Source organism: Apodemus sylvaticus, chromosome 20, assembly GCF_947179515.1.
Source record: "Apodemus sylvaticus chromosome 20, mApoSyl1.1, whole genome shotgun sequence".
Classification (NCBI taxonomy): Eukaryota; Metazoa; Chordata; class Mammalia; order Rodentia; family Muridae; genus Apodemus; species Apodemus sylvaticus.
In genome coordinates, this window is record NC_067491.1 from 1040664 (window position 1) to 1067231 (window position 26568).

Sequence of the window (26568 nt, forward strand, 5' to 3'; positions counted from 1 at the left end):
CTGTGTGTTGAAGGCCTGGGCTACAGAATAAAGTCTGTTTTTAGTCATCAAAAGAACAAACTTAATAAAACAAGTAAACACATAAATGTCGTACTAAAGTTATGAAAGGACCAGCAATATGGCTCAGGGGGTCAGGGCACTTGCTGATAAGCGTAATGAGCTGACTGTGATACCTACCCCAGACCCACATCAGGAAGGAGAGAACACACTTGGCCCCCATGGCTGAGCCTGTCCTTTCCATGTAGCCAGGGAGGGCCTTGAACTCACAACCCCATCAACACAAAGATATCTATTTTCATTTCATTTGCCAGAGTGTGGTAGCATATAACTTCAATCCCAGCACTCAGAGACAGAGGCAGAAGGGTCTATGTGAGCAGCAGTCTAGCAAGGGTTCCATCAGGGGACCCTGCAGAGAGAGGGGTGGGGAGGGAGAGAGGGAGAGAGGGGGAGAGACAGAGAGAGAGAGAGAGAGAGAGAGAGAGAGAGAGAGAGAGAGAGAGAGAGAATCATTTCATTGATCTCATGTAGCCCAGGCTAGCCTTGGACTCCTGATCTACTGACTCCACCTCCAGAGTGCAGGGTGACAAGCACGCACCCCACATTCCCTGACACCCATGTGGACCTGAGAGCACCCCTTTGCTAACCCTGGTATTCCCAGGCTGAAGCCAAGCCAAAATGTCCTGTCCTTAAGGGGACTTGCCTCTGCCTGAAATGGTTATTCAGACCGTGCATGGCCACCATGCACAGCAGAGCGGACAGGACAATGGCTCACTGTACTGGCGGGTTTTGTGTGTCCACTTGACACAGGCCGGAGTGATCACAGAGAAAGGAGCTTCAGTTGGGGAAGTGCCTCCATGAGATCCAGCTGTGGGGCATTTTCTCAATTAGTGATCAAGGGGGGAGGGCCCCTTGTGGGTGGAGCCATCCCTGGGCTGGTGGTCTTGGGTTCTATAAGAGAGCAGGCTGAGCAAGCCAGGGGAAGCAAGTCAGTAAGAAACATCCCTCCATGGCCTCTGCATCAGCTCCTGCTTCCTGACCTGCTTGAGTTCCAGTCCTGACTTCCTTTGGTGATGAACAGCAGTGTGGAAGTGTAAGCTGAATAAACCCTTTCCTCTCCAACTTGCTTCTTGGTCATGATGTTTGTGTAGGAATAGAAACCCAGACTGGGCAGTGTGGTGCACACCTTTAATCCCAGCACTTGGGAGGCAGAGGCAGGCGGATTTCTGGGTTCAAGGCCAGCCTGGTCTACAGAGTGAGTTCCAGGACAGCCAGGGCTACACAGAGAAACCCTGTCTCGGAAAAACAAAAAACAAAAAACAAACCAGGACTAGACACCCAGACTAAGCCGCCCCCCCGAGGAGTGACAACTCTTGGGCCTTTATTCTTCTACGTGAGCTCCAGAGCTTCCGGAGGAGAACAACCGTTTCCCTGAACCGCTCACCGAAGGGAAAGACAGAAGCCAAAGGTCAGCTCTGAACAATGAGGTCTCAGCTTGGACTGCAGGGGAGACCACCTCGACAGACATGCACACAAACACAGATGTACACACACATGTGCATACGTGCATACACACATGCACAACACAGATATACACACATGCATGCATAAGTACACATACTCACATAGAAACACACATGCACATACACACATGCATGCACACGTGTGCACTTACGCACTCTGCCCGTCCTGTCTCCGGAGGACTTGCTCTTACTGCCTGCTAAGCGCAGATGAGACATTCAGCACTTTCTCTCCATAGACACCGAGCATAAATAGGGGCTGACTCACCTCTGAACCTTGGGAGACCTGAGCTGGGGACACCAGGCTGCCAAAACTGCTTCACCACAACCAGGCATGGTAGCTAGCACCTGTCATCCCAGCATCCAGGAAGCTGAGGCAGGGGGACTTCTTCGAGTTCCAGGCAAGCCTGGGCTGCCAAGTGAGACATTGTCCTGTGGGGGCCTGTGGGGGCCTGTGGGGACCCTGGCCTTGGAAGGTGACGTCCACCCTGACACACGGTCTGAATAAACATGGCATCTGTTCAGCAATAGATAACCTATTATCTTGTCTTAGTCAGGGTTTCTATTCCTGCACAAACATCATGACCAAGAAGCAAGTTGGAGAGGAAAGGGTTTATTCAGCTTACACTTCCACACTGCTGTTCATCACTAAAGGAAGTCAGGACTGGAACTCAAGCAGGTCAGGAAGCAGGAGCTGATGCAGAGGCCATGGAGGGATGTTTCTTACTGGCTTGCTTCCCCTGGCTTGCTCAGCCTGCTCTCTGACAGAACCCAAGAACACCAGCCCAGGGATGGCACCCCCCCACAAAGGGCCCTCCCCCCTTGATCACTAATTGAGAAAATGCTGGATCTCATGGAGGCACTTCCCCAACTGAAGCTCCTTTCTCTGTGATAACTCCAGCCTGGGTCAAGTGGACACACAAAACCAGCCAGTACAGGTCACCTGACCACTTCTGTGCATGGGTGACCAGGGGCTGTACAGCAGTGTCCTCAGAATGGAGGCACTCCCTCCCAGGGGAAGGCTCCCTAGGCTCACAGACCTCCTGAAACTCCCATGATTCCTAAGTACTAGGGAGAGGGGACTGAGTCAGGCAGCTAGCTGGCCAAGTCCTGCAGAGGACCCCAGCTGCCATTGACTCACTCGGTGACCAGTGATCTCGCAGGCTGCCTAAGCTCCGTCTGTGGGATCGATTCTGTGGTCCGTGGCTGGTGCCCTGTCTTCAGTGAGGCGGCGGTGGAGGCGGCTGTGCAGCTCCTGGGACCCCTGAGTGCGCGGGTGGGGCGCTGAAGATGCCGCTCAGCTGCTGAGGGTGTAAAATGGCGGCTTTCTCTGCCTGATGCAGAACACCAGCTGCGCTCTGAGCCTACTGCCAGGAACAAGGGATTCTCACTGAGCAGTGAGCGACAGACCCACTGGACAACGTGCACGGACACCATATTTAAAAGTTGTTATTAGGGTAGGGGGGGTGGGCAGCCCACAGCACAGAGGCGAGTAGATCTCTGAGTTCCAGGCCAGCCTGGTCTACTGGATGACAGAGAAATCCAGTCAGGAAACAAACAAAGGCGTTATTAGGAACAGACTGCAGACGGCGCAGCAGTTAGAACACCAGCTGCTCTGCGGGTGATCTGGTTCAGTTCCCGGCACCAACAACCACCTGTGACTCAGTTCCAAGGGGTCTGATGCCCTCCTTGGCACAGAGGGCACACAGACATGTATGCGGGCAAAACACTAATACACATAAAAATTAAATAAAGCTTAAAATTAAAAAAAAATTTTGAAAAATTAAACCAAGCCTAGGTACTAGGGAGGCTCTGTAGGCCAGGGAGCTTGCCGTCAAGCCTGGTGTCCTGAGTTCGACCCCCAACACCCACACGGCAGGAGATCCAACTTCTGTAAGTCAGCCTCTGACCACACAGCCTCAGTGGTGCACTTCTACACAAATACACACAAATAAGTAAACATAGAATCAACGAAAATAAAAATTTAAAAGCCAAGCATGGCGCCATACGCCCTTAATCCTAGCACTTCAGAGACAGACCTAGGAGGATTGGGAGTTCTCAGTCATCCTCAGCTAGAAATTAAGTTTGAAGCTAGCCTGGGCTACACGAGACCCTATCTCAAAATACCAAGTAATTTTAGAAAGGAAGGAAGGGAGAAAGGACAGAAGAGAAGGAGACAAGGAAGGAGAGAAGGAGGAAGAAGGAAGGGAGAAAGACCCTGTGCACACAGTGCCAGGAGAGGTATCAATGGCTACGTGAGGAAGGTCAGAGTATTGGGCTGGAGCTGCCACCACCCCAGGTGACCCCGGGCATGGCAGCATGTGGCTGCCCTGGCCAAAGCTGGCAGGGGCTTCTTAGAGGGCTCAGAAATGGTATCCCAGAAGCCGGGAGGCCTGGCGCAGAGGGAGCTAGAAACCCAGTCGGCCTCTCTGCATGTGGGCCCTGAAAGGCATTTTTGTAGGAATCTGGGGGCAGGGGGACAACCATGACTTCTGAATCTGGCTGTGCCTAAGTCCGAATGATGTCATCTCATGGTCCTGGGCTGACGACTCTGAGGTGGGAGCCACCTTGGTCCCTCAGGGTTTTTCACCACGATGTCCACAAAATGAGGCAGAGAGGCGCTTTGCAGAGGGAGGAGGGGCCCAAAGCTGAGGTCTTTGAAGACTGAGGTGGGGGCTCGGCACTCCCTGAGGCTGAGCGGGAACAGCCCTGCCCACTGGGAAGGTAGCAGAGAAGGGTCTGGGTCAAGTTGGAGGTTTTTTATTTTTTGTTTTATTTATTTATTTATTTTGCAGACTGTAGGTCTGTAGCCTAAAACAGGCTGGAGTTTGTGATTCCCCTGCCTCAGCCTCTGGACGTCTGTGAGCCCAGGTACAATCTACTACACTTGCCTTAAAGTGCCTTTTGTTGCTGAGACAGGGTTTCTCCGTGACACCTTTAATTGTCTTTGGAATTCGATCAGTAGACCAGGCCGGCCTCAAACTCAGGGATCCACCTGCCTATGCCTCCCAAGGGGTGGGACTAAAGGCGAGTGCCACCACTGCCTGGCTGGGGTCACAGTCTTACAAACCAAGGTCAAGGGGTGGAACATGGGGTCAAGCACTATTTAACTATGTGAGTGCTCTGTCTGCGGTGCACCTGCTGAGGAGAGGGCATCGGGGGGATCCCAGTGCAGATGGTTGTGAGCCACCTTGTGTGTTGCTAGGAATTGAACTCAGGACCTCTGGGAGAACAACAGCTGGTGCTCTAACCACTGAGCCATGCCTCCAGTCCCCCCCCCCCCCACACACACACACACACCCATGATGGCTGCTCTGGCAAAGAGCTTTCTTTTAGTTTTTGTGCATCCAAGTCAGGCAGCTCACAGCTGCCAGTGAGTCCCGTGCTCCAAGGTTCCACATCTGCTGTGGCCTCCACAGGCACAACCCTCCCCACCCCAAAATAAGGCATTGAGCAACCGAGGAAGACACCTGAGATCAACCTCCGGCCTCCACACGCGAGCACCGGTGCCAGACACATGTTATACACATGGAGTTGAAGGGAGAGAGACATGGTGGCCACACCTGTCATCTCATCACTTGGGAGACAAAGACAGGAGGATTGCTATGAGTCAAGTGCAGGCTGACGTAGTTAGAACGAGGCCTTGTCTTTTATTTATTTATTTGTATAGAATAGAATTTATTTAGGGCATGGGGAGGGGAGTTAAGAGGGTGGTAGAGGCAGAGAGAGGCAGAGAGAAGGAGAGAGTAGAGACGTAGACTCCGGCCATGACCATGTGGAGAGAGGGGGGAAGGAAAGAGGTCAAGGGGTTAAGAGTAAGGGGACAAGAGAGCAGAGCAAGGCCTTGCCTTAAAACAGAAACATGAGCCGGGCGGTGGTGGCTCACGCCTGTAATCCCAGCACTCTGGGAGGCAGAGGCAGGCGGGTTTCTGAGTTCGAGGCCAGCCTGGTCTACAGAGTGAGTTCCAGGACAGCCAGGGCTATACAAAGAAACACTGTCTTGAAAAAAAAAAAAACAAATCCAAAAAACAAAACAACAACAACAAAAACCAGAAACATATGCTGAGAGACAGCTCAGGAGAAAAACAGTGCCTGACAATGGAGTTCCAACTCCAGGAGACAGCCAAGTACCCAGAGCTGTCCCCGACCTGCACACAAGCTTACGGGCACACATGTACACGTAAACTAAATGGATCTGACAGAGCAGAGGGCCACCACCCCCCAACCCCTGGCCTGTGACCAGACCGTCACTTTGTCTCTCTCTGGACACTTGGAGACAATTCTTCTCTGACAAGTGGATATTTAGATTTCAGAGAACAGTGCCAGATAGAAAGTTCTGGAAGATTTGCCAAGCCGATAATCTCAGGCAACAAAAACATTTCCCAGAATGGGTTTTTAGTCTCATTGCTTTCCAGGGACCGGGGGTGGCAGCAAATGAGACACGGAGTGGGCAGGAAGATAGGAAAGTAAAGATAGGCGGTCACCATTGCTGCTCAGAAGTGACCTCGAGCCAGAGTATCCCTGACTCACGGTTACAAAGCTACCGGAGCGGCTGAGGTATCAGCTGCTGAGGGAGATGTGAGGTCATCCCAGACACTCTGACCCATCAATTAGGATCTGGAGAAATCTGCTCTCTCTCCAACAGTACAAGGATCACCACAAAAAAGCTTTGAGAAGGTTCCCTCTGCGGTCCAGGCCACAGCTAACCAGAGCTAAGGGTTTTGTTTATTTAAAGATTCTTATTTATTTTATGCATATGAGTACACTGGCCCTGTCTTCAGACACCAGAAGAGGGCATCGGATCCCATTACAGATGGTTGTGAGCCACCATGTGGTTGCTGGGAATTAAACTCAAGACCTCTGGAATTAGCTCTCCAGCCCTAACCAGAGCTAAGGGACAAGTGTTTGGATTGGTGTCTGAACAGTGACACATTCCACTGTATCCCAGCATCCTCTGGAAAGTAGAAGAGGCTCAGGAGACTGAGGCACAAGTCTTGTAAGTTTGAGAACAGCAAGACTGTAGAAAACCCTAGAGTTCACAGTACCACGCTAGCCTAGCACGCAGGAAGCCCTAGGTTCCACTCCCAGCACCGCACAAACCCCGTGGTGGCACACGCCTGTCTTCCCAGCCCTCGGGAGGCAGAGAGGCCAAGGCTAAATGAATGGTCATCCTTAGCCAGACGCAGGCGGCCAGCCTGGCCTCATGCCTGAGACCTTTTACTCAAAAGAGAAGAATTAAACAAAAGACTCAGTTGTCACTTCAGCTAAGGCAGCAAGGCACCACAGTCTTCATTGACGGGGCCATCAGAGTCATCCCAGCCTGAACCTCTGAGCCAGGACGGCTGCTCAAACTTTTCTTCAGCTAACTGTATTGGTGACCAAGGATCAGGAACGAATCAGGGCTTCCTCGAATGCGTGAAGCTGGACAGCTGTGGACAGAGCAGTGACGGTGAACACGGCACGCACAGAGACTTTTGTTTTCAGCCTCTTGGGCATTCCAGGGGGGTCTCAGTTTCTGGCCAGCTTGTGCTCAGTGCTGCCCACCCTCTTGTGCACTGGGCAGAGCAAGCGTCAGGCAAGACGCCTGAGAGCAGATGGAAGGCAGCAGCTCAGTCGTTAAGACACCAGATACCACAAGGAGTGAGGACCGCTGGGCAGGCACCCCAGCAGTATCCCAACACTGCAGTCTGGGGTCCTGAATTCATGTCCCCAGCCCCTCACTGGGAGATTCTAGTCAAGGCCCCACCCCTGACCATGCCTTCAAGTCCTCACTGGGGGATTCTAGGCAGGTTCTTTGGACACACTTCCTGCCCTGTTTTAAATTTTTACTCTCATGCTAGCCCAGGTGGGTCTTGAACTCCCAGTTTCTGTCACCTGAGCTCCTTGAGTGTCTGTGGTGACAAGTCAGGCCGCCAGCACTCCCATCCCGCCCGTCCTTTCTCCTCAGTTCCCCCACTCCCACCCGCCCCATCCTGGCCCCAATCACTAAGTAAATCACTCAGCAAGTGTAAGAGAAACTCCGTGAGCTGGCTCCTTTTCTATCTCTTTTTGTCTCTGGAGTTTTTTGTTTGCCTGCAAGGGAAGAGATGTTTGGGAGAAAAGCATTGATGTGACCTCTGCAGTTCTGTCAGGACTATAATGTGCCTGGAGGAAAGAGAAGCCTGCTGGTGTGGGAGACACAGGCAGCTGAGAAACGCACTGGGGAGAGGGTGTGTCAAAGCTAAAGACTCAGAAACGGAAGACGCTCACAGCTCAGGGAAGGTTTTCACAAGGGGCCTAAATGCACCGAGGACTCGATGACTGTCACCCCTATATCTGCTCTGTCTCCCTGTCCCCATCTGTGTCTCTGTATCTCTCTTGCCTTATTTGTCTCTACTTTGTCTGTCTGTATGCCTGTCTGTCCCTCTCTCTCTCTCTCTCTCTCTCTCTCTCTCTCTCTGTGTGTGTGTGTCTGTCTGTCTGTCTGTCCCCTCCCTATACTAACATTCACAGCAGCCCCACCTGGCCTCAGAGTCACAGTGATGGACACCAGAGTCCCCTGCTCTGGCTCCCGAGAGGCATAGATGGGACCCGGTAGCCCCAGTCCTCTCCAGTATTGGAAAATCCCCACCCCCCAGCCAGCACTAAGCAAATTTCCCATTCTGTGGCTGGAGACAAGAGTGTTCTCCGTGGGTTGCCACACTAGGACATGTCGGGCGCCAGCACAGAGGACACATCCTGTGCTCAGCTCAGGGGACACTATAGGAGACCAGGACGAGGTAATCCACGCACACTGCCTCACACATACTGCCTCTCATCAGCCTTGACACAATCACACTTCACCATAATATCATGACACGTAGCCACTAAAGACCCACATGACTGTGCCCTGCTATCCCTGGCCACAGATGCCATCCGCGTGGGCATGTGAGAAATACCACACACAGCCCCATGTCGTCAATACAACCAGACTACACATGATCATGGATGCAGTCACGCAGCCACACAGGCACCACACACAGGAACACACACAGTCAGTCTGAGCCACAGGACACAGCAGCAGGGCAGGCTCCAACAGGGGTGGCAGGTGGCACAAGAAGCACAAGGAGGTGGCTAGCACTTGTCGACCACTCAGCCCAAGGCCTCTCAGCTGCCCGCCCTTGGAGTCTGGCAAGGCCAGGCCAGCCATGAGCAGAGACCTGCCTGGGTAGGGTCTAGGAGCCCCGCTGTACGGGATGGAGGGGAACGGAGGTAAGCCCAGTCATCTGGGACCCCAGAGAGCGAGAAAGAGAGGGGGGGAGGGGAGGGGGAGAGAGTACAGCCTTTGTCAGGACTCACACCCATGGGTGCTAGTGAGTTCTGATCAGATCCAGTGTAAACCACTGATCACAAACAGCCACCATCCATGTGCAGTTCCATTACACAGCAAAAAACCCATGAAAGCCTCTTCCAAGGGCACTCAGGACCCCCTTAATGTCACACCCTATGACCATAACCTCCTTGAATCCCCCCCAAACACACACACTGTTCCCCTTCTCTCTTGAGACACACACTCACTCTGTCACCCAGGCGGGCCTGAAACTCAGAGCTCTTCCTGCCTCTGCCTCCAGGGTGCATCCATCAAGGGCAGTGCTGCTGCAGCCAAGCCCCCCCTGACCAGAAGCTCTCGGGTTTCCTGAACCCACCGGGAACCCTCTGAGCCACCCAGTAATTGTCTATTGTGGGGAAAGAGAGAGAAAGCTGAGGTGGGGATGGATGGGGAAGGTTTGGGTGGGCGGGGGAGCGGGGTCCCCAATCCTCTACTGAGCCGCATCTGTACACCCCAACTGAGGAGACACCTGTCCTCTATCCTTTTACCCAGCCCTGGTTGCTCCCACTCTGCCTTAGGACAGCCCCCAGGTTAGACCGTCAGTACACCCAGGGAGTCTTCCCAGGATACCTGAGCCTTCCAACCCTTCACTCAATCCGATCCCTCAACGGTGCACCCTCACACCTCAGAGCTTTGTGAACTGCACACCCCATCTTCCCAAGGGAAGTCTGAGACCGGAGGGGAACCCTGGCTCACCGAGGAGTTCCAGCCTTCTGGCGGAGGGAGGGGAGCTTCGCGGAGATTCGAGGACTCCCGGGAGCTAGAGCGGAGCTGTGCCTGGAGGGAGGGGCGGGGCTTCCCACACGTGGGCGTGTCCTGGGCAGGGTTCCGCCCTCTCAAGTGGCCACACACCCGTTGACTGGAGCCAGGGTTGGGGTGGGAGTGGGCCCTGTCCACACCTGTAGGAAGGGAACCTGGGATCAAGTCAGGGTCTGCCCACCAAGGGGGATCCCTGATCAGCTGGGTCCACTTCCTGGGCTTCATGTAAAGGGCGATTTTCCTGGCAACTGAGGTTCCTGGGTAAAGTAGGTGAGACAGAGGACTCCAGGGTCCTCCTTAGATGACAGGATTGAGCTGAGTGTGTGTGTGTGTGAGCTGTGTCTCCACCTGCCTATCTCTGGCCTGTTTGCTCTGGATTCCCTTCCAGGCTGGAATTACAGGAAGGCAAGCCATGTGTGTGCAGCTTTGGCATGGGGTCTGGGATGTGAACTCCGTTCCTGGACTGACTGGGTGCATACACTTTCACCCTGAGCATCTCCCCCACCCCCACCAGGGCTAGATCCTATACTTGATTGTTAGAAGAGTGTTTCTGCCTTCTTGTTCATTTGGGGAGAATGGTTCCAAGCCATAAAGAGCCTTGGACAGGCCTGGAGCAGGGCATTCCTGATGGGTGTCCTCTGGCCTCCTCTCCACTTGACCCCCAGCCAAGCCTCCGTCTCAAACACTGCACCCATGTCCCCTGCTGTCTGCAGAGGCGCAGCCGTGTGCACCGGGCAAGGTTCACGATGACCCCATAGCATAGCGGCTGAGTCGCGACAGGCAGAACCCTCCAGAGCCCTGAGTGTCAGCTGGGCTCCCCCACCCTATCCCCATCAGGCTACGATCTGCAGGAAGGTGTTGTCAGCTCCGTTCACAGAACACATGGTGCCTCCTTGACACTTCGATCCTCACTCATAGAACCCAATGTCCTAGACTCCTTAGAGCCCACTAGACCCTGCCAATAGGAACTAATCCCCCACGTCCTGATCCTGCTACCCTGGAGGCTGCAGACACCCACCCCTCTCTAGCTGGGATCGTTCAGCCTTGAGACTCTCCTCCTGGCAACAGCACCCTCTTAATTTAGAGCTGGGGACTTCCTATGTGGGGGTCAAATCTCCCTGCATGGGGATCCAGTCTGCCCTGATACTGCGTGGGGATTGAGTTTCCAGAGCAGACTTGGGTCTCATTCTATTTCACCAGACTGAGCCGCCTGGGACAAAGGTGGTTCTGGGATTTTTTTTTGTTTTTGTTTTTTGAGACATGGTTTCTCTGTGTAGCCCTGGCTGTCCAGGAACTCACTCTGTAGACCAGGCTGGCCTCGAACTCAGAAATCCGCCTGCCTCTGCCTCCCAGAGTGCTGGGATTAGAGGCATGCGCCACCATGCCCGGCTAGGTTCTGGGATTTACCAGAGATACATCTGCAGCTCTGGAAGAGTGTCTGAGGCGCAGGTGCTCACTGGGGGAGGGGAGGGGAGTAAGGATGGATGAGGAGATGCTAGAATGGATGCGTAAATGGGTAGCAGGTGAGTCCACGGTGAAATGGGACCACAGAGCTACAGATTGGGCAGGGAGGGGCCATTGTGAAGTTGGTCATGTGGAAACACTCTTCTGTATAGATTAACAAATACAGTGCAGTCGAGACACGTAGTGGAATATTATGCAGCTGTGAAAAAGCAGACACAAATATATGCTACTTCCAGGTTATAACCACAGAGACTTAAAGCAATGTCTGTTTCAGGCACATTCACAGCTGCACAGGTCAGAGCAACTGAGAGGTGGGAGCAGCTGCGTGTCCATAGAGATGGATGGGTGGGGGTGGGGGATGGGTGGGGGTGGGTGGGGATGGATGCATGGATGGATGGGGGTGGGGGATGGATGGGTGGGGGGAAGGGGATGGATGGATGGGAGACTGGGGGTGGGTGGGGAGATGAGGGATGGATGGGTGGGGGATGGGCGTGGTAGGGGGATGGATGGATGGGTTTATGCTGAGCTAAAGCGACTTTTTTCCTTTTTTTTTCTTTTGATTTTTCAAGACAGAGTCTCTCTGTGTAGCCCTGGCTGTCCTGGAACTCATTCTGTAGACCAAACTGGCCTCAAAATCAAGAGATCCTCCTGCCTCTGCCTCCTAGTGCTAGGATTAAAGTTGTGCATCACCTTTAATCCTATTCATACCTTTAATCGGGTATGAACAAAAACAGGGCTGGAGAGATGGCTCAGCGGTTGAGAGCACTGACTGCTCTTCCAGAGGTCCTGAGTTCAATTCCCAGCAACCACATGGTGACTCACGACTGTCTGTAATGGGGTCTGATGCCCTCTTCTGGTGTGTCTGAAGATAGTGATGTACTCACATAATACAAATCTTTATAAAAACAAAATCAAAAAACAAACAAAAAGTTTAAATTTGGGGGTTGGGACATGAGGCACACAGCTGGACTCATGGTTGGGGCAGGGTGGCCGGGTCGCAGCAGAGTTTGAGAGCAGAGCTGGGCCTCCCTGGTCAAGGGTTCTCTCCTGTGCACGCTGTCCTGGGTGCCATGGTCAGTACTGAACAGATGGGATGAGGTACTACTCAACTGCTGTCCCGGCACCAGGCAGTGGAGAACAGGAAACCGGGGGCCATCCCCAGCTACATGTTCCTGTGATTTCAGAGTCAACCTGGGCTACACAAATCTTAAAAAAAAAAAAAAAAAAAAAAGCAGAGGCAGGCGGATTTCTGAGTTCGAGGCCAGCCTGGACTATAGAGTGAGTTCCAGGACAGCCTGGGCTACACAGAGAAACCCTGTCTCGAAAAAACAAACAAACAAAACCAAAAAAAAAAAAAAAAAAAAAAAAAAGAAAGAAAGAAAGAAAGAAAAAAAGAAAGAAAGAAAGAGAGAAAAGAAAAGTAAAACAAAGAAAGAAAGAAGATTTTTCTTGTGTGTGCACGGATGCAGGTCCTCCAGGGTTGAGGACGGGTGCTGGGACGCAGGTGAGCACTCCTGACTGCAGTCCCTAGGGCTATGTTCTCTTTCTTGCTGTTTCTCTCTCTCTCTTTTTTTTTTTTCTACACAGGGTCTCTTGGTGTAGCCCTGGCTATCCTGTAACTCCATCTGTAGACCAGGCTGCACTTAATTCAGAGATCCACCTGCCTCTGCTTCCTGAGTGCTGGGATTGAAGGGGTGCCGCCACTGCCTGGCTTTTCATTCTCGAAAACAGGGTCTTATTACATAGCCCTGCCTGGCCTGGAACCCGCCATGGGGTACGCTGGCCAAGAGCTCAGAGACGTGCAAGCTTCTGTGTGCTTCTTTGCCTACTTCTGTGTGCTGCCAGCCTGGCGAGGATTGGGCTAACCGGGCTGCAGGGCAGCTCAGCAGTGGCCCGGGCACAAGCATCTCTCCTGACATAGCTAAGAGATTCCCTTTCTGCAGAAGGCAGTTCACCCCGGGGGACATCACAGCGATCAGCAGCGAGGCCAGCAGGGATCCGCCCGCCTCAGGCTTCTGCGTGACCCAAGGGCACTAGGGAACTGACTCAGGTGCCCAGGCCAGCCCAGGCCATGCCTCCCACCCCCTCACAGGACAGGAGGCCACTGTGAGTATGAAAAGCTGTTTAATCCCCTGACAACCTAAGGCCAGGGCCCTCAGGTGGCCCTCGCAGAGCACCTCCGACCACCCTAGAGGCAGAAGGACTGCTTGGACACCCAGTACAAAATGGCTTGTCAAGTCCAAGTGGCAGAAGCAGGTGGCTGGGCCCCAGATCCTCTGCCTCCATTCTGGCTAGACAGGGTGCTTGGGGCAGTCCTCCTTCCTACCATGCCCAGAGCTCTAGAGGACCGCCCAGCTGTCACTGCTTGTCACCCTGCAGTAGACACCCTTGTCCATGCAAGTGTGGGTGGCCATGGCTCCCAGGTTCTACCACAGCGTGTGGGGACCGTGGCCTCTGCCTCGGTGACATGCAGCATGTGTGGTGGGCTCCCTGCAGGCAGATCTGTCATGGAGTCCAGAGTCTGGTTGCTGAGGTAGAGGATAGACGCCAGACCAGAAGCCACTGCTGGGGTGGGGCAGTGGCCACAGCACACAGGACTCGCATGTGAGCTGGTCAGTCTGCTGGGGACGTGGACCAGCCAGCTCCCACTAGGCCACACACCGCAGAACCTGGAGCTGGAGCCGTTTGCTGGCTTGGAGCAGTGGCCCGCATTCTCAACTCCATCTTGGCGTGGACTCTCCTGAAGGGGTTTGGGCCCTTGTATAAGCCCAGGCCCTTGGGCTGGGTACCCACACAGGCCTCTCGAGGCTGCTCCCAGCATAGGAACCTGCTTGTTGGGTTGTTGCTCTGGCCCCAGAGAGTCCAGTCCTATGGAGGGAGGCGCGGCCAGCAGGGCGAGCGTCAGCAAAGCACCAGAGACCGGGGCCTTGCATGGGCGGGCAGCAAGTGAAGCTCATGGCCTGGTGCAGAGCAGAGCTGGGCGCTGGGGTGCAGCTGCAGGGAGGATGGGCTTGAGGCCTCAGAGGGCTGAGCACCATGTTAGGGGGACGTGGAGCAGGTCTGTCACTCTGGTGGGTGGCAGCTGTCCCTGTCCCCTGCAGGTCCCAGGTGGCCGGCATCTGTATGGCATGGAAGGCGGCAAGGGCCAGCTCTCGCACCTCCTCTTCTTAAGCCGAAGTCCCTGGCTTCACCACAGGGATAGGCTGGGCCTGGTCCCCAGCCTGGTCACCATTCGAGGGGGAGCTGGCCCCAGGGCTGTCAGGATCCTTGGCAGGGTCAGCGGCTCCTGCCTCCTCAGTGGACAGGGAGCTCTGGGCTGGCTCTGCACCTGACGGCTGCTCGGAGGGGGAGGCGTCCATGTCCTTCGGAGGCACAGGTCCCTGGGTTGCAGCCCATGGGGACTGAGGTGCATCCTTCTGGAGAGAGGAAGAGGCCGTGAGACCGGGACCAGTCGGGTGCAGCCCCACCAGGGCAGACCCCACCCAGGTGCAAGAGACGTAGAACAGGAGGAATGCGGCACCCCCCAGAGCCAGAAACACCCAGTGCCCACCACCGGCGCCATCCATGCCCAGCACCATCCAGCAGCCAGGACAGCAAGTCCCGGGACAGATGTACAGGACCACTGCTCTCTCTCCCTCGCACGCCACCCCTGATGCTCCTCCAGAGAAACCCCACTCATTCCTATGGCGAAATCCACCCTGTGGGGAGCAGTAACCTGCAAGTCCAGGAGGTCTGTGAGCACAGGCTGCCCTGAGCACAGCCCTGCCTACCCCAGCAGCTGCCTTCTGGGACACCAAAGACGTCCCAGAGCACAGAGCCCCCAGAAAGATGCACCCAAGAAGCAAGGCTCATCTTGGGGAGTCATGTGGCACCCACTGTCTGAGGTGGCCATCTCCCCAACTCCTCACAGCCCTCTCTACTGTACCCTCCATCCTCTCTGGCTGGTACAGGGCCTGGGGCCGGGGCCGGGCTGGGGATGGCGGTTGGCAATGTGGCAGGAGTGCTCACGGCCTTACATCACATCCAGAGAGTGCTCCACAGGGGACCAGAAAGCCCAAAGCATGACCTTCCAGAAGCGAGGCCAGGCCAGGGCCTCAGAGGGAGCACAAGGAGGTTGGACTCAACTTGACCTGGCGGCCTTAGGGGGCTATCGCCGCAGTCATAGCAAACTGGTATTCACCGCAAAACCACTGCCTGTCCAGAAGGCGCCCAGCTCCCGGCGCCACAGAGCCACGGTGCAGCTGGTCAGCAGTGTGCAGGGGACCAGGTAGAGCAGTGCGGGCTGGCCACGCTGCATGAGGACAAGAGCCACGAAGGTCACCAGGAGGCCCAGGCCATAGGCTGCAGGGACAGAGAGAGCGTTGGACGGGCGCTGCCACAGAGAACAATGGCAGGGAGCAAAGGGCAGACGCGGGGAGCACTAGCGGCAAGCCAGGAATCCCAGGCCTGTGGAAGGGAGGCAGGAGGACTGGAAACCTCACTCCCAGGGTCACTCAGGTCAGCGAGCAAAACAGGTGACCCTGTATGGGAAGTACTCGAGCCACGCCCCACGAGGTGAAACTTAAACCATCCCAGGACAAGTGGAGCTCGGGATTTGGGGACCAGAAGGGGACAGACAAAAGGCAGAGAAGAACGGGACAGCAGTTTGACCACCTACCAATAGTACAGGCCACAAAGTAAATCCTGGATGACTGCACCTGGATATCGAACCTGTGACAGTAGGCCACCAGCAGCCCTGCGGGAGGGAGGGTGCAGAGTCACTACGACTGTGGCATGGCTACGGGCGGCCACCCTGAGAGCACAGCAGGCCCAGGCCTACACTTTGCGCCCCCCCCCCCCCAGGCTGTTTCAGGAACCAGTGTCCTACAGGACCTGGAGGGGTCCTGCCGTGTGGGTGGTGACAGCGAGCGTGAATATCACCTATGCAGCGAGGGGACCTGGCAGGCATGGCCATACAGCTACGCACCACCCGGAAGGCCATCTTGCCACCAGTCCCTTCCTGAGCTCCCTGCATGGGCGTCGCGCCCCACAGCCCACCTGCTCACCCGACTCGCGCGCTCAGCCCACACCTGGCACCAAGATGTCTCCAAAGCCCAGGAGGGAGAAGGGCCGGTCACACAGGGACAGTGGCGAGGTGTTCAGCCTGGGCACCTTCAGCACCATGGGCAGCTGTGGGGAGAGTGGGGCTCAGCCTGGACGCCCACGCCCACCAACCCTGCTGGGGCCACAGCCCACGCCCCACGTGGTGGGTAGCGTACCTTCTCGTGGGTGGATGAGTTCGAGGGCCCGGTGGCCACCTCCACCATGATGCTGTTGCCACTCTGCACAAGAAAGACAGGCTGTCAGTCAGGGCGGGGGAGGAGAGCAGGCAGCGGGGAGGGTGAGGGGACCTACCTTGGTCAGGAAGGGGGTGATGAAGACGAAGAAGATGTCGTAGATGAAGAGCACCAGCAGCAGCAGCGTGCAGGCCTGTGGAAGCCAGGGCCTGAGTGGCCACAGCTGGACCTGTGCTCAGGACCCCAACACCCTGGGCCTACATGCACCCAGGTCCTCAGACCTCCCAGGGATTGTGCCTGCGCTGCCTGCGGGCAGCCTCACCTTGAAGGTGGGCAGGCGGATGGTCTTCAACATGTACAGGCAGAAGGCGATGCCCAGGGCGTCTTGCAGGACCCATGCCCACCTGGAGGAGAACGCTTGCAGTGACTCGGAGCTCTACCCCTGCCTCATCTTGTTTGGTTTTTTTGTTTTATTTTGTTTTGGGTTTTTGGATTTGGTTTTTTTTTTTTTTTTTTTTTTTTGAGACAAGGTTTCTCTGTGTAACCCTGGCTGTCCTGGAACTCACTGTGTAGACCAGGCTGGCCTCGAACTCAGAAACCCACCTGCCTCTGCCTCCCAGAGTGCTGGGATTACAGGCGTGCGCCACCACCGCCCAGCTCCCCTGCCTCATCTTATGCCAGGCCGCCACCAGGGACCTGCCACCAAGCTACAAGCTCCACCCACCCTGCCCACACAAGGCCTCCAACCCCAGAAGCAGGGCACCGCAGAGGCTGCCCACAAGGACCACAGCACGGAGCAAGCAGAGGCGGACACAGCCCCATGTGGGGTAAGGCCGTGTGGTGGTCCCTGTCATACCCCAGCGTTCCCAGAACACACAATGGTAAGATTTAGGAGAGGCCTGCCTAGGGCCTGGGCCAGGGCCTTGCAGCCCAGAGTGAAGGGCAGACGCAGGCTTCTGTGGGAACATGGGCTCTGGGAGCACATGACTCTCCTGCCTCTGACTGCCGCTGCAGGCAGCCACAGGACATGTGGGGACAGCAGAGACAAAGTGCATGTGGGGGGAGCTTGGCTCCGTCCCATGCCTTCTCCCAGCATGTCTGTTAGCATGCCAAGTAGCAGAGAAGCCAGCGGTGCTCGGGCTGTGCCAGCCGGTGTCAGTGACGACCAGGAGCCAGGTGGGGACAGGCAGGCTGTCGTCAGGGCCATGGCGCCAGGCCTCTGCCTTGAGGGGGCTGTGTATGCATAAGAGCCCCGTGGGAATTCACTGCAGGGAAAAAGAGCTTCCAATCATGGGGGCAGATGGCAAGTGGCCCCGGGCGTCAGGTGCTGCCTGAGCCCACGCCAAATGTGAGTGACAGCAGTGGCTCTGGGCCAGCATGTCCCCTGCCCTGCTCAGGAGCTGGACGGAGGGTGGACAGAACCCTTATCTAGATTCCTATCGGGGCGTGGGCTCTTGGCCAGGCCTAACTGAAACGGGACACGGCAGGCAGCAGCCGTGTGTGCAGCCCTGCAGATGGGAAGCCCCTGGCCTCGCTGGAGAGCGGGGCACCCAAGGACAGCAGGGAGAAGCCGGCAGGGTGGATGTCAGCAGGCCCGGCCGTGGCAGCACTTACTGGTCCTCGTTGCGGAAGACGCCCCACACCACGGAGACGGTGACACTGAAGAGCGCCAACAGCAGCATGCGGGCCTGTGGGCGCTTGTGGAAGTACGGCAGGTTGTTGTCGGGGACCCTGGAGAGGACCGCCTGTCAGGATCCCTCTTCCCACACCATGTCCAGTTCACCTCCACACTGTCCTGTGCCTCGCCTCCTGGCCTGTGCCTGCTGTCCCCTCTCATCCTGAGTAGGAGCCCTGACTATGTGGCCAGGTCCCTCTGGTTCTAGGCTAGGAACCCGAAAGGCCTGTGGCTGCTGTCCCCACAGTGACCGGGGCTCTCCTTACCTAGCAGCAGGTGGCTCTGAGAAGCAGTGCCGTCCAGGGTGGGAAGACCCTTGGAGACCTATGACGTCGCCACTCCCCTCCAAGCCTACCATCCTGGGCCTCACCCTTCGGGACCCCTGCATCATGCCGTGTGGCTCAGTTAGACAGGAAGGGGTACAGTGCACAGGCGACTGGAGCCCCAAAGCCTACTCAACCCATGACCAGCACTTGGTAGGCACCTCCTGGCTCTCTGAATGCACCAGGGTAGCAGACTGCAGGAGGAGGGAGGAGGGAGGAGGGAGGAGGAAGGAGGGAGGAGGGAGGACGGAGGAGGGAGGAGGGGCCCGGCCAGGCCTGGGGCTCACCTGCATGTGCAGAAGGGCAGCTTGCGCACACAGGGCGCCAGGCAGCTGTAGAGACCGGTGGCGGAGGCCAGGCAGAAGATCCCAATGATCACGTAGACTGCAGGGAGGGCGGGCGGGGCACGGGAACAGAGAGAGGCAGGAAGGATAAGAAGTCAAGGAGGCAGTGATGGCCCCTGGGCCCTCGGGTGGGTGGGTGCATACCCAGGCGGTCGTAGAAGTAGTAGAGAAGCACAAGCATGAAGCAGCACATGACGACGAACACGCAGATCATGACCGGCGTCACGTCCACTGCCTCGTCCTCCTGTTTCTCAGGACCATCGTCTCGCTTATGCTTCATGTACCTTCTTGGAAAACACGGGGGTCACCCAGGGCCATGGCTCCCCGGCTCAGCCCTCCCGCGGTGCCTGGAGTCAAGCTGTACTCACTTCTTCACATCATGACTGCCAGCCCAGTAGCCACCGAGGGCGACGGTGCCCACGGCCATGATGAAGATGATGACCATGTTGTAGTCCATCACCGGCTCACTTGGGGCATACAGTGCCACCATGACTTCATGGCCAAAGCGCTGTCCCCGAAAGGAGAGTGGGTTCAGAGGTGGGCGTCACCGTGCCCCAGCCTCACTCAGGACCTGCACCCAGGACCCAGACTCTGAGCCCCACCCACCCTGCCCTGCCCTGGTGCCCACCCTGAAGATGTCTCGAAGGTCCCTGTGACTTAGCAGGGCCACGGGGATGCTTATCTCCTCATACTGTGTCTTGTTGCCTCCTGGAGGGACCTGCAGTGAACAGGAAGTGTAGGGCCACCCCAGCCCCTGGCTGGACAGCCCCAGTCCTTTCAGGCACCCTGTGTGCCCAGTTCTGCATCACACTGGTGTGCCCGAGGGCAGCAAGGTCCAGGGTTCAGGCTGGCAGGGCCAGACACGAAGCCCTGGCGCTCCCTAGAGCTGTCCCTGCACAGGGGCCACCCTATAGGTCTCTAGCCCCAGCGACTTAACAACCCCAGCTCTGGGGCCACCTCAGAGACCGGTGCCTCCACCAATCATCACAGCATCTCTCACCATGTGGGAGCCAGGGCTCCCGGACGGACCCTTTCCCACCACCCCAGAGGTGTCGGAGGGAGCCTGGCCAGCGCTGCACCCTACCAGCCTCTCCTTGCTGACGATCAGCAGCCCGTGGGCCCCACCGCCCTGGGCCAGCCGCACTTTCTCGTAGAAGGTGCAGTTGCCCCGGGCCACCAGTGCGATTTGGTTAGTGAAGTCTTCTGCAGGGACGTCAAGGTAGGAACAGAGCTGGGTGGTGCTCAAGTCTCGAAGCTTCAGGAGAGACTGCGGAGGGCATGGGGTCAGGGCCATCAGGTCCCACAGGAAAGCCAGGGAGCAGCCTGTGTTAACTATCCCTACTGGTACCCACACCTGCTGGCATCCCCATCTTTACTGGGGCCTGAGGACTGCTGAGGATCCTGAGAGGGGACACGTGTGAGGGGACACAACATGCCAGGCTATGACAGGTGCACCCAGGACTCACAAAGCGCTCCCCCGCCTGCACTGCATGTCTTCCAAATGCCTAGCAAGTGTCCCAGGCCTCAGTACAGGTCACAGTGGCATGAGCGTCACTCAAGGCTAAAAAGGCATGCTGCCATACTGTGAACATGCTGCCCCACTGTGAGACCTTGGGCCTGGAGGCTGGGGCCACTCACACACAGCCCGCCAATGCACCCATGCAGAGGACACAGACGCTCACACACGCACCATTAAATGTGGATGGGAAGGGTAGAGAGGCCCAGTCAGAGGACAGGCACCTCCCTGGGAACAGCATAGGGGACAGGCAGACTCGGGGAGACCCAGAGGGGTGAGACAAACAGTCCTGCCCTAGGCTGTCACTCCTGAGCTGCCCTCTGGTCTGGTCTGTCTGTCACGCACTAGTGGGGGTGACAAGCCTTGTCTGACCAGGGCGCCCAGCAGACCTGCCCCTCCACAGCCCTCAGCCAGCTGCTACTCCTGAGCATGAGAAGCCAGGCCTAGAGGGACAGAGGAGCCACCCAGGACTCCCAGGGGAGTGGCAGGAGGCAGACCACAGGGACAGGACCACAGGAAGTGTGGCCTAGCGTGACACTCACCACCTTGCTGAGGTCATGTGGCAAGTGGGCCCACTGTGGGTTGTAGAGGATGCAGTAGTCCCTGCCCCGGGTCTGGGACACCACTCGCAGCACGCCGAACTCACAGGCCGCCTGGAATGACAAGACAGCAAAAAGGACTTCAGGTGCGAGGCAACATGGATGCCTGGCCTTGGTGAGTGCAGCAGACAGAGACAAGGGTGCCTTTCTGAGCAAGGCACCGTGGCACAGGTGAGGCATCCCTGCGCTCTGGAGGCTGAGGCAGGAGAATTGCCACGAGTTTGGGGCCAGCCTGGGCTGCAGAGAACTTGTCCAAAACAAAGAAGGGGGAGCTCCCTCACTATGGTCCCTTGCGCCCTCCTCTGACCAAGGACCAGCTCTTGGGACAGCCAGTGCTGCCATCCCTATCCCCAGAGGTAGCAGCGAGTCACAGCCCAGCTGAGGGGAGCCACAGGGACACGGCGAGTACCCAGAGCCTGCTGTGTGGGACCAGTGCTTCGCAGGGGTCCTGCAGCCCCTCACTGGCTAGGTCCTGTCAGCTTCCCTAGGTTCCTGAGACCAGCACATATAAGACTGCCTTGGCCTCTCCCAGGTGGCTTACTACTGGGACTGTAAACAGCCTGAAGGAAGCCAACCCGACTCTCTGAGCTACAGCAGAGACTGGGATCCTAGAACAGAAGCGATGACTGCTTGCATGCCCTGCACCCCCAGCTGTGGCCTTGAGCTGGGAACACCCCTAAAACCACACATGGAATTAAATAGGCCATACACAAACCCATAAGAGCAGCACCTGGGCTGGGGGTTGGAGCCGGCTGGAGTCAGCTCTGTGGCTTCTACAGAAATATCCAGTCAGCCGAGAATCGGCTGTCTGCCCAGGAACCTAGTGTCCTGGGTAAGGCATTAGCCTCCTGTAGGCCTCTGATCTAGCAGGAGCTGGGGAGGAGGGAGGGAGCTATGGAGGTGCAGGCCAGCTGTCCAGCTGGGAGGGAGGGAGCTAGATCGGTGCTCATGAGCACCTCCGGGCTCCGAGACTCAAAGCTACAAGAGAAATCAGACAGCGGAGAAGCAGGGCACCAGGAAGAGGTGACTGACAACTGCAGATCCGCCCTCAGTGCTGAGGACGGAGCTAGCCTAGGCACTGTGGCTTAATGCCAGCACTCAGGAAGAGGCCTGTCAGTTAGAGGCCAGCCTGGTCTACCTAGGGAGTCCACCCCTACGGAGCCCACTGTAGGCCTGAGTGGGCAGAGCTCAGCCCCACAGGAGCAGTGCCCAGACTGCAGAAAGCAGAGAAGCATGTGCCCCTCCGTGCTGTGGCGCCAACCTGTCCCTGCTGAGGGGAGCAGCCACCACAGGCTGAGCTTGGCCCGGGCAGCGTGCTCTTTCTGGTATCCTTGGCAGTCACTTAAGACCGATAGGTCCTTACACAAAAAGGTTTTCAGTACAGGGCCTCGAAGTGGCCTAGCAGGTAAAGGTCACCTGAGGACCAGAGTTCCACAGGGTAGGAGAAGAGACCTCCACACACAGTCCTCTGATGTCCCCATGTGCTGTAGCATTTGTGTACAAACAGACACAGCCTCAAACACAAAATGAGTTTTTAAAATTGTACTTTTGTTCCATAATGCTAACCCTTGAGAGTCCTACAGAAGTCCCACAGGTTTGTAAAAACAAGCCATGAAGTGTCACAGCACAGCAGCGCCCTGATGCTGAAGACCCACAAACTGGCTGCAGAGGCCAGACATCAGGCTGTGAGCTGGCCAGATCGCTGTGTGGGCTGCTGGGGAAACTTAACCAGCTGCCTGCTAGGACGGGGTGGGGTGGGGCACCTACTGGCCGGTCCCAGGGGGATGTGCACGCTGGCATGCTGCTGCAGCTGTAACCGACTGCTTACATCAAGACAGGTCTAAGGCCTGACTCACAGCTCACAGGTGGCATCGAGAGCCAGGGCAACGGCTGTGGGCTGGGAAGATCACCGTCCGCAGCAGAAATGTAATTGCTATTGTTGGCAGGGTACCATGTAGCCCAGGCTGGTATCTGACTCTCTGTAGCTGAGGATGACCCTGAGCTGGCCTTGTCATATCCATCTCTTGAGTGCTGGGATGACCTGTGTCGCAGCTGTGACAGCAGGGATGGAGCCCAGGGCTTCAGCCATGCTAGGTAAGCATTCTCCCACCAAGCCAAAGCCTCGGCCGTACTCTAGGTTAATGAGTGACTGGGATGTGTGTGTCAAGCTACCGTCTACACAGCCGTGCTCCCTACATCATGAGTGCTGTAGAGATCGTGGCAGCCTGGCTGACACAGAGCAGTCTGCCCGGCTTCTGAGGAGAGCTCACTATTGCTGTGACACAGCGGCCCCAGGGCTGCCACTCACCAGGGAAAACGCTCATCACTACATCAGACTCCCCAGGCTCAGGGCAGGGCTCCACCATAACTATCCTAAACTCAGAAAGGCCTGGTGCTGCGGCCACAGAGGCAGCCCAGCCAGCCTGTCGGGAGCCCTAGGGGTGCACTTCAGGGCCTGTGCTGCCAGCTCTCCAGTGGCAGCCACCCATGTTCCTGTAAGGACGTCCCATAAGTTTACTGCTCTCCTGAGCTCAACCTGGGCAGGGCCGTTTCTGTTCCATGGGTGACCTATCTGGGGCAAATAGGTTTTGTTTATGTCTCCCCAGAAGTCACTCAAAACCAGGCCTCCAGTGCTCACTCCTGGCTGCAAACTCCTCAGGGAGAGACAGTGTTACCTGAGGACCTACTGTATAAACAGGCAGGGAGCACGGGGATCACTGGCCCGAGACACTGTAGGAGACCCTGACCTCAAGATGGCAGCATGAGGAAGGGCCGGGCTGCCCCGGTCCTCACTGGAGACCCTGACCACACACAGTGCCAGCAGCTGGGGACCTTATTTTAAGCTTCCCCTGCAGGGCCCCAGCACTGACCCTGCTCCTCTTCAAAGAGCTGAGCCCCTGGCACCAACTGTCCCCAAGATATTATCCCTGTCTGCCTCTCCAGGCAGCTGGGTATGCTCCAGGAAAGCCTTGAGCTGAAGCAGTTCAGGGGAGGGCAGGGGCAGGGGACAACTGAGAACATGATGGTCTCAGAATCACCCTCCCACTCCCACCTCCTCCCTAGATGCTCACCAGCCATGTGCTCCTCCCATAAAGTTCGTTCCATGAGGGATTCGGGGGCCAAAGAGAGGCCAGAGTCCACATCCCAAACTCACCTGCCTTTTGTGTTTATAAAGTTTTATTGGCACACAAAATAAGTTCATTCCAGTGACCATGGTCCCTCCCCCACCCAGCAGCTTTGACAGGGCCTGCAGGGCAGAGAGCTTTCCTTGTCAGAGCACAGCGGTGCTGTGTGAACTCAAGACGGGCTCTCTATGAAAAGTGGCTTTTGTGTAAAACGGAAATGGGTAGAACTGCCTCTCTTCACTGTGGTCACTGACTGCACAAAGGCACATTCATGGTCACCCACCCCACCGCACACATGGCAGTCTTTCTACTCCATCACCAAGGGGACAACACAATGACACTTAACAGGTCAGGCTCTTCCAAGAACCTGCTCAAAGGAGCTATGTCCTGGTCACACCGGGAGGATCTGGAGCCTAGAAGTCCGGACGGCATGCTCATTCAGACGCAGCCCCCAATACCACCTCAGAAGGTCAGGAATCCAAGACAGCATGGCCAGGAGCAGGATGGGGCTGCCTGGGAAAGGGGAGGGGGGGGGACCTCAGGGACAGAGGCCTGCAGAGCGCCACTCAGACCCACACACACTCCTTCCCTAGTTTACAGGGAGAGAGCATGGTACAACTTAGGATCAAGTCTCTAAGCCAGGATCACAAAAAGCCACAGGGTACAGAACTGCCACAAGACAGCTCTCACTTGGAGAGTTAGTTTCAGTCTTGGGTACCAGGATCAGGCTGCAATCCTGCCAAGAATGGCACCCTACCTGTTCCATGCCAGATATGGGGCTGTACGTACAGCTACACCCATGCAAGATAAAGTCCAGGCAACACCCATCACCGGCCCAGTAAAGTCCCCAAGCACACCGACTCACTGTCTAACCAGGTCCACCCTTTGCTACCACTGCCTCTAGCCCTGAGTAAGAACCAGAGTCTCATCGTTTTGTGGAAACAGCTTCCCCCAGAGCAGGCACTTGCTGCTGTAGGAATACACCCACATGCAGACTGAAATCAGCTCATCTTCAGGAAAACACCATCTCTCACACCTTGGGCTAGCACTTGATGCCCACAGCACCTTTCCTCTCCCTCCCTCAGCAAACTCCTATTCATCCTTCAGAACCTGTCATTGTCACTGTCCCTGCAAAGTCCTCCATCAGACAGACAAGCAAAAAAAAAAAAAAAAAAAAAAAAAAAAGGACATGGACTGGCCCACCCCAGGGTGGGTTCTGCCAGGAGAGACTGCATGGCCAGGAGAGTTCCTCCATCAAAAGAAAAAAAAAAACATGGAGAAACCTCGGTGGACATCACCTGCACAAAGAGGGCAGTTCCCAGAGAAGGCTGGTGGCCTGCTAAACATGACACTGAGCCCTGGACCACCGGCAGGATGCAGCAAGCCCTGACACACTTTCAAAAGCTTGTGCCCAGCCAAGAGCAGGATTCGGGATGAGAGCAGCCAAAGAGATGTGGGCCACATGGTGGATAGCCCAGGAACCACACGTGTGAGGAGTCCCTCAATGCTCAGCCAATCGAGAGGCACAACCCCACCCTCCTACCCCTCCCACCCCCCACTCCACCCCCCGTCGTCGGGAGGCTGAAGTGGAGCTGCAAGCCCACCACCAGCCTGAGCTATATAGGGAGACCCTGTCACAAAAGTCTGCAATCCCAAAGAGGAAAAGTTAAAGTTATGTTTAAAAATGACCCGGGCTCTTGTCCATGAGAGAAGAACGTCCCCACACAGCAGCATGCACTTACAACAGGACGCACTGGGACTGGAGGCTGGAGCCACACAAATAGAACGAAGGAATCTAATAACTACTCCACGAGTTGCAATGCAGCACAAGAGATAATGAGGCAGGTGTTCTCCTGCTTTGAGTTCCAGGCTAGCCAAGCCTCACAGGGTGGGTGTCCAGCGGCAGCCAGAGCAACATGGCAAGTCAGAGACCGGCCTGGATTCAATGCAGAGCGAGCTGGAGGGCAGCCTGTGCTGCGGAGCAAGCTGGAGGGCAGCCTGGACTGCAGAGTTAAGTGTGAAGCCAGCATGGGTTACGTAGTGAGTTCAAGGCTAGCCAGGACAACGCCGTGAGTTCAAGACCAGCATGTCACCTCTCTCAGACAGCAAAGCACAGCAAAAGCCAGCCTCCTGCCAGGGCGCATCCCGCGCACACCTGGGCGCCCGCAGCAGAAGCTCGTCCCCAGCCTTTTTGCATCGACCCTGAGGTGGGGACCCCCTTCCGCCCAAGGTCACAGAGCAGAAGCTGGGCAGCGGGGCTGCAAGCACCTCGGGGGCCGCGCTGGACGCCCCGGGGATGGAGCGCGGTGACTCGCCCCATTCTGCAGAAGGGGAAACTGAGGCTGGCAGGGCCGGCGGTGGCGGCGGTTGGGGCCCCGGGGCGCAGGGCGGGCTAAGCCCGGCCGGAAGTCTGAGATGGCGACAGCGAGTGGACCGCAAGGTCACAGCCACGATCAGGAGTGGCGGGGCCGAGCCGACCGGCCGTGGCGCTCACCTGGGCCGCGAGTAGCAGCAGGGCTGCGGCCAGCCGCGCCGCCGCCATGTCCGCCGGTCCCACCGCAGCTCTAGGTGGAAGGTTTCCCGGCAACGCCTTCGGTGGCCCCGCGACGACGCGCATGCGCG

At 56.6% G+C, this 26568-nt stretch overlaps 1 protein-coding gene across 6 annotated transcripts; it reads right to left on the reverse strand.

The window, feature by feature from the left end:
• Positions 1-13193: 13193 nt before the first annotated feature.
• On the reverse strand, positions 13194-26560 carry Sppl2b (signal peptide peptidase like 2B). 6 transcript variants are annotated; one of them, XM_052165379.1, is made up of 15 exons: positions 26441-26560; positions 20765-20875; positions 19791-19973; positions 19335-19424; positions 19075-19214; positions 18851-18990; positions 18650-18746; positions 17979-18095; positions 16687-16768; positions 16483-16557; positions 16347-16409; positions 16158-16257; positions 15746-15823; positions 15269-15429; positions 13194-14501 (listed from the first exon to the last, which is right to left on the reverse strand). In XM_052165379.1, the coding sequence occupies exons 1-15, from the start codon at positions 26486-26488 to the stop codon at positions 14256-14258; spliced, it is 1731 nt and encodes a 576-aa protein (XP_052021339.1). In that variant the 5' UTR covers positions 26489-26560; the 3' UTR covers positions 13194-14255. The 6 variants fall into 6 exon arrangements, 5 of the variants coding, with proteins under 5 accessions (XP_052021339.1, XP_052021338.1, XP_052021335.1 ...); XM_052165378.1 differs by having other exon boundaries at positions 18851-18993; XM_052165375.1 differs by having other exon boundaries at positions 13194-14504; positions 18851-18993.
• Between the last annotated feature and the right edge of the window lie 8 nt (positions 26561-26568).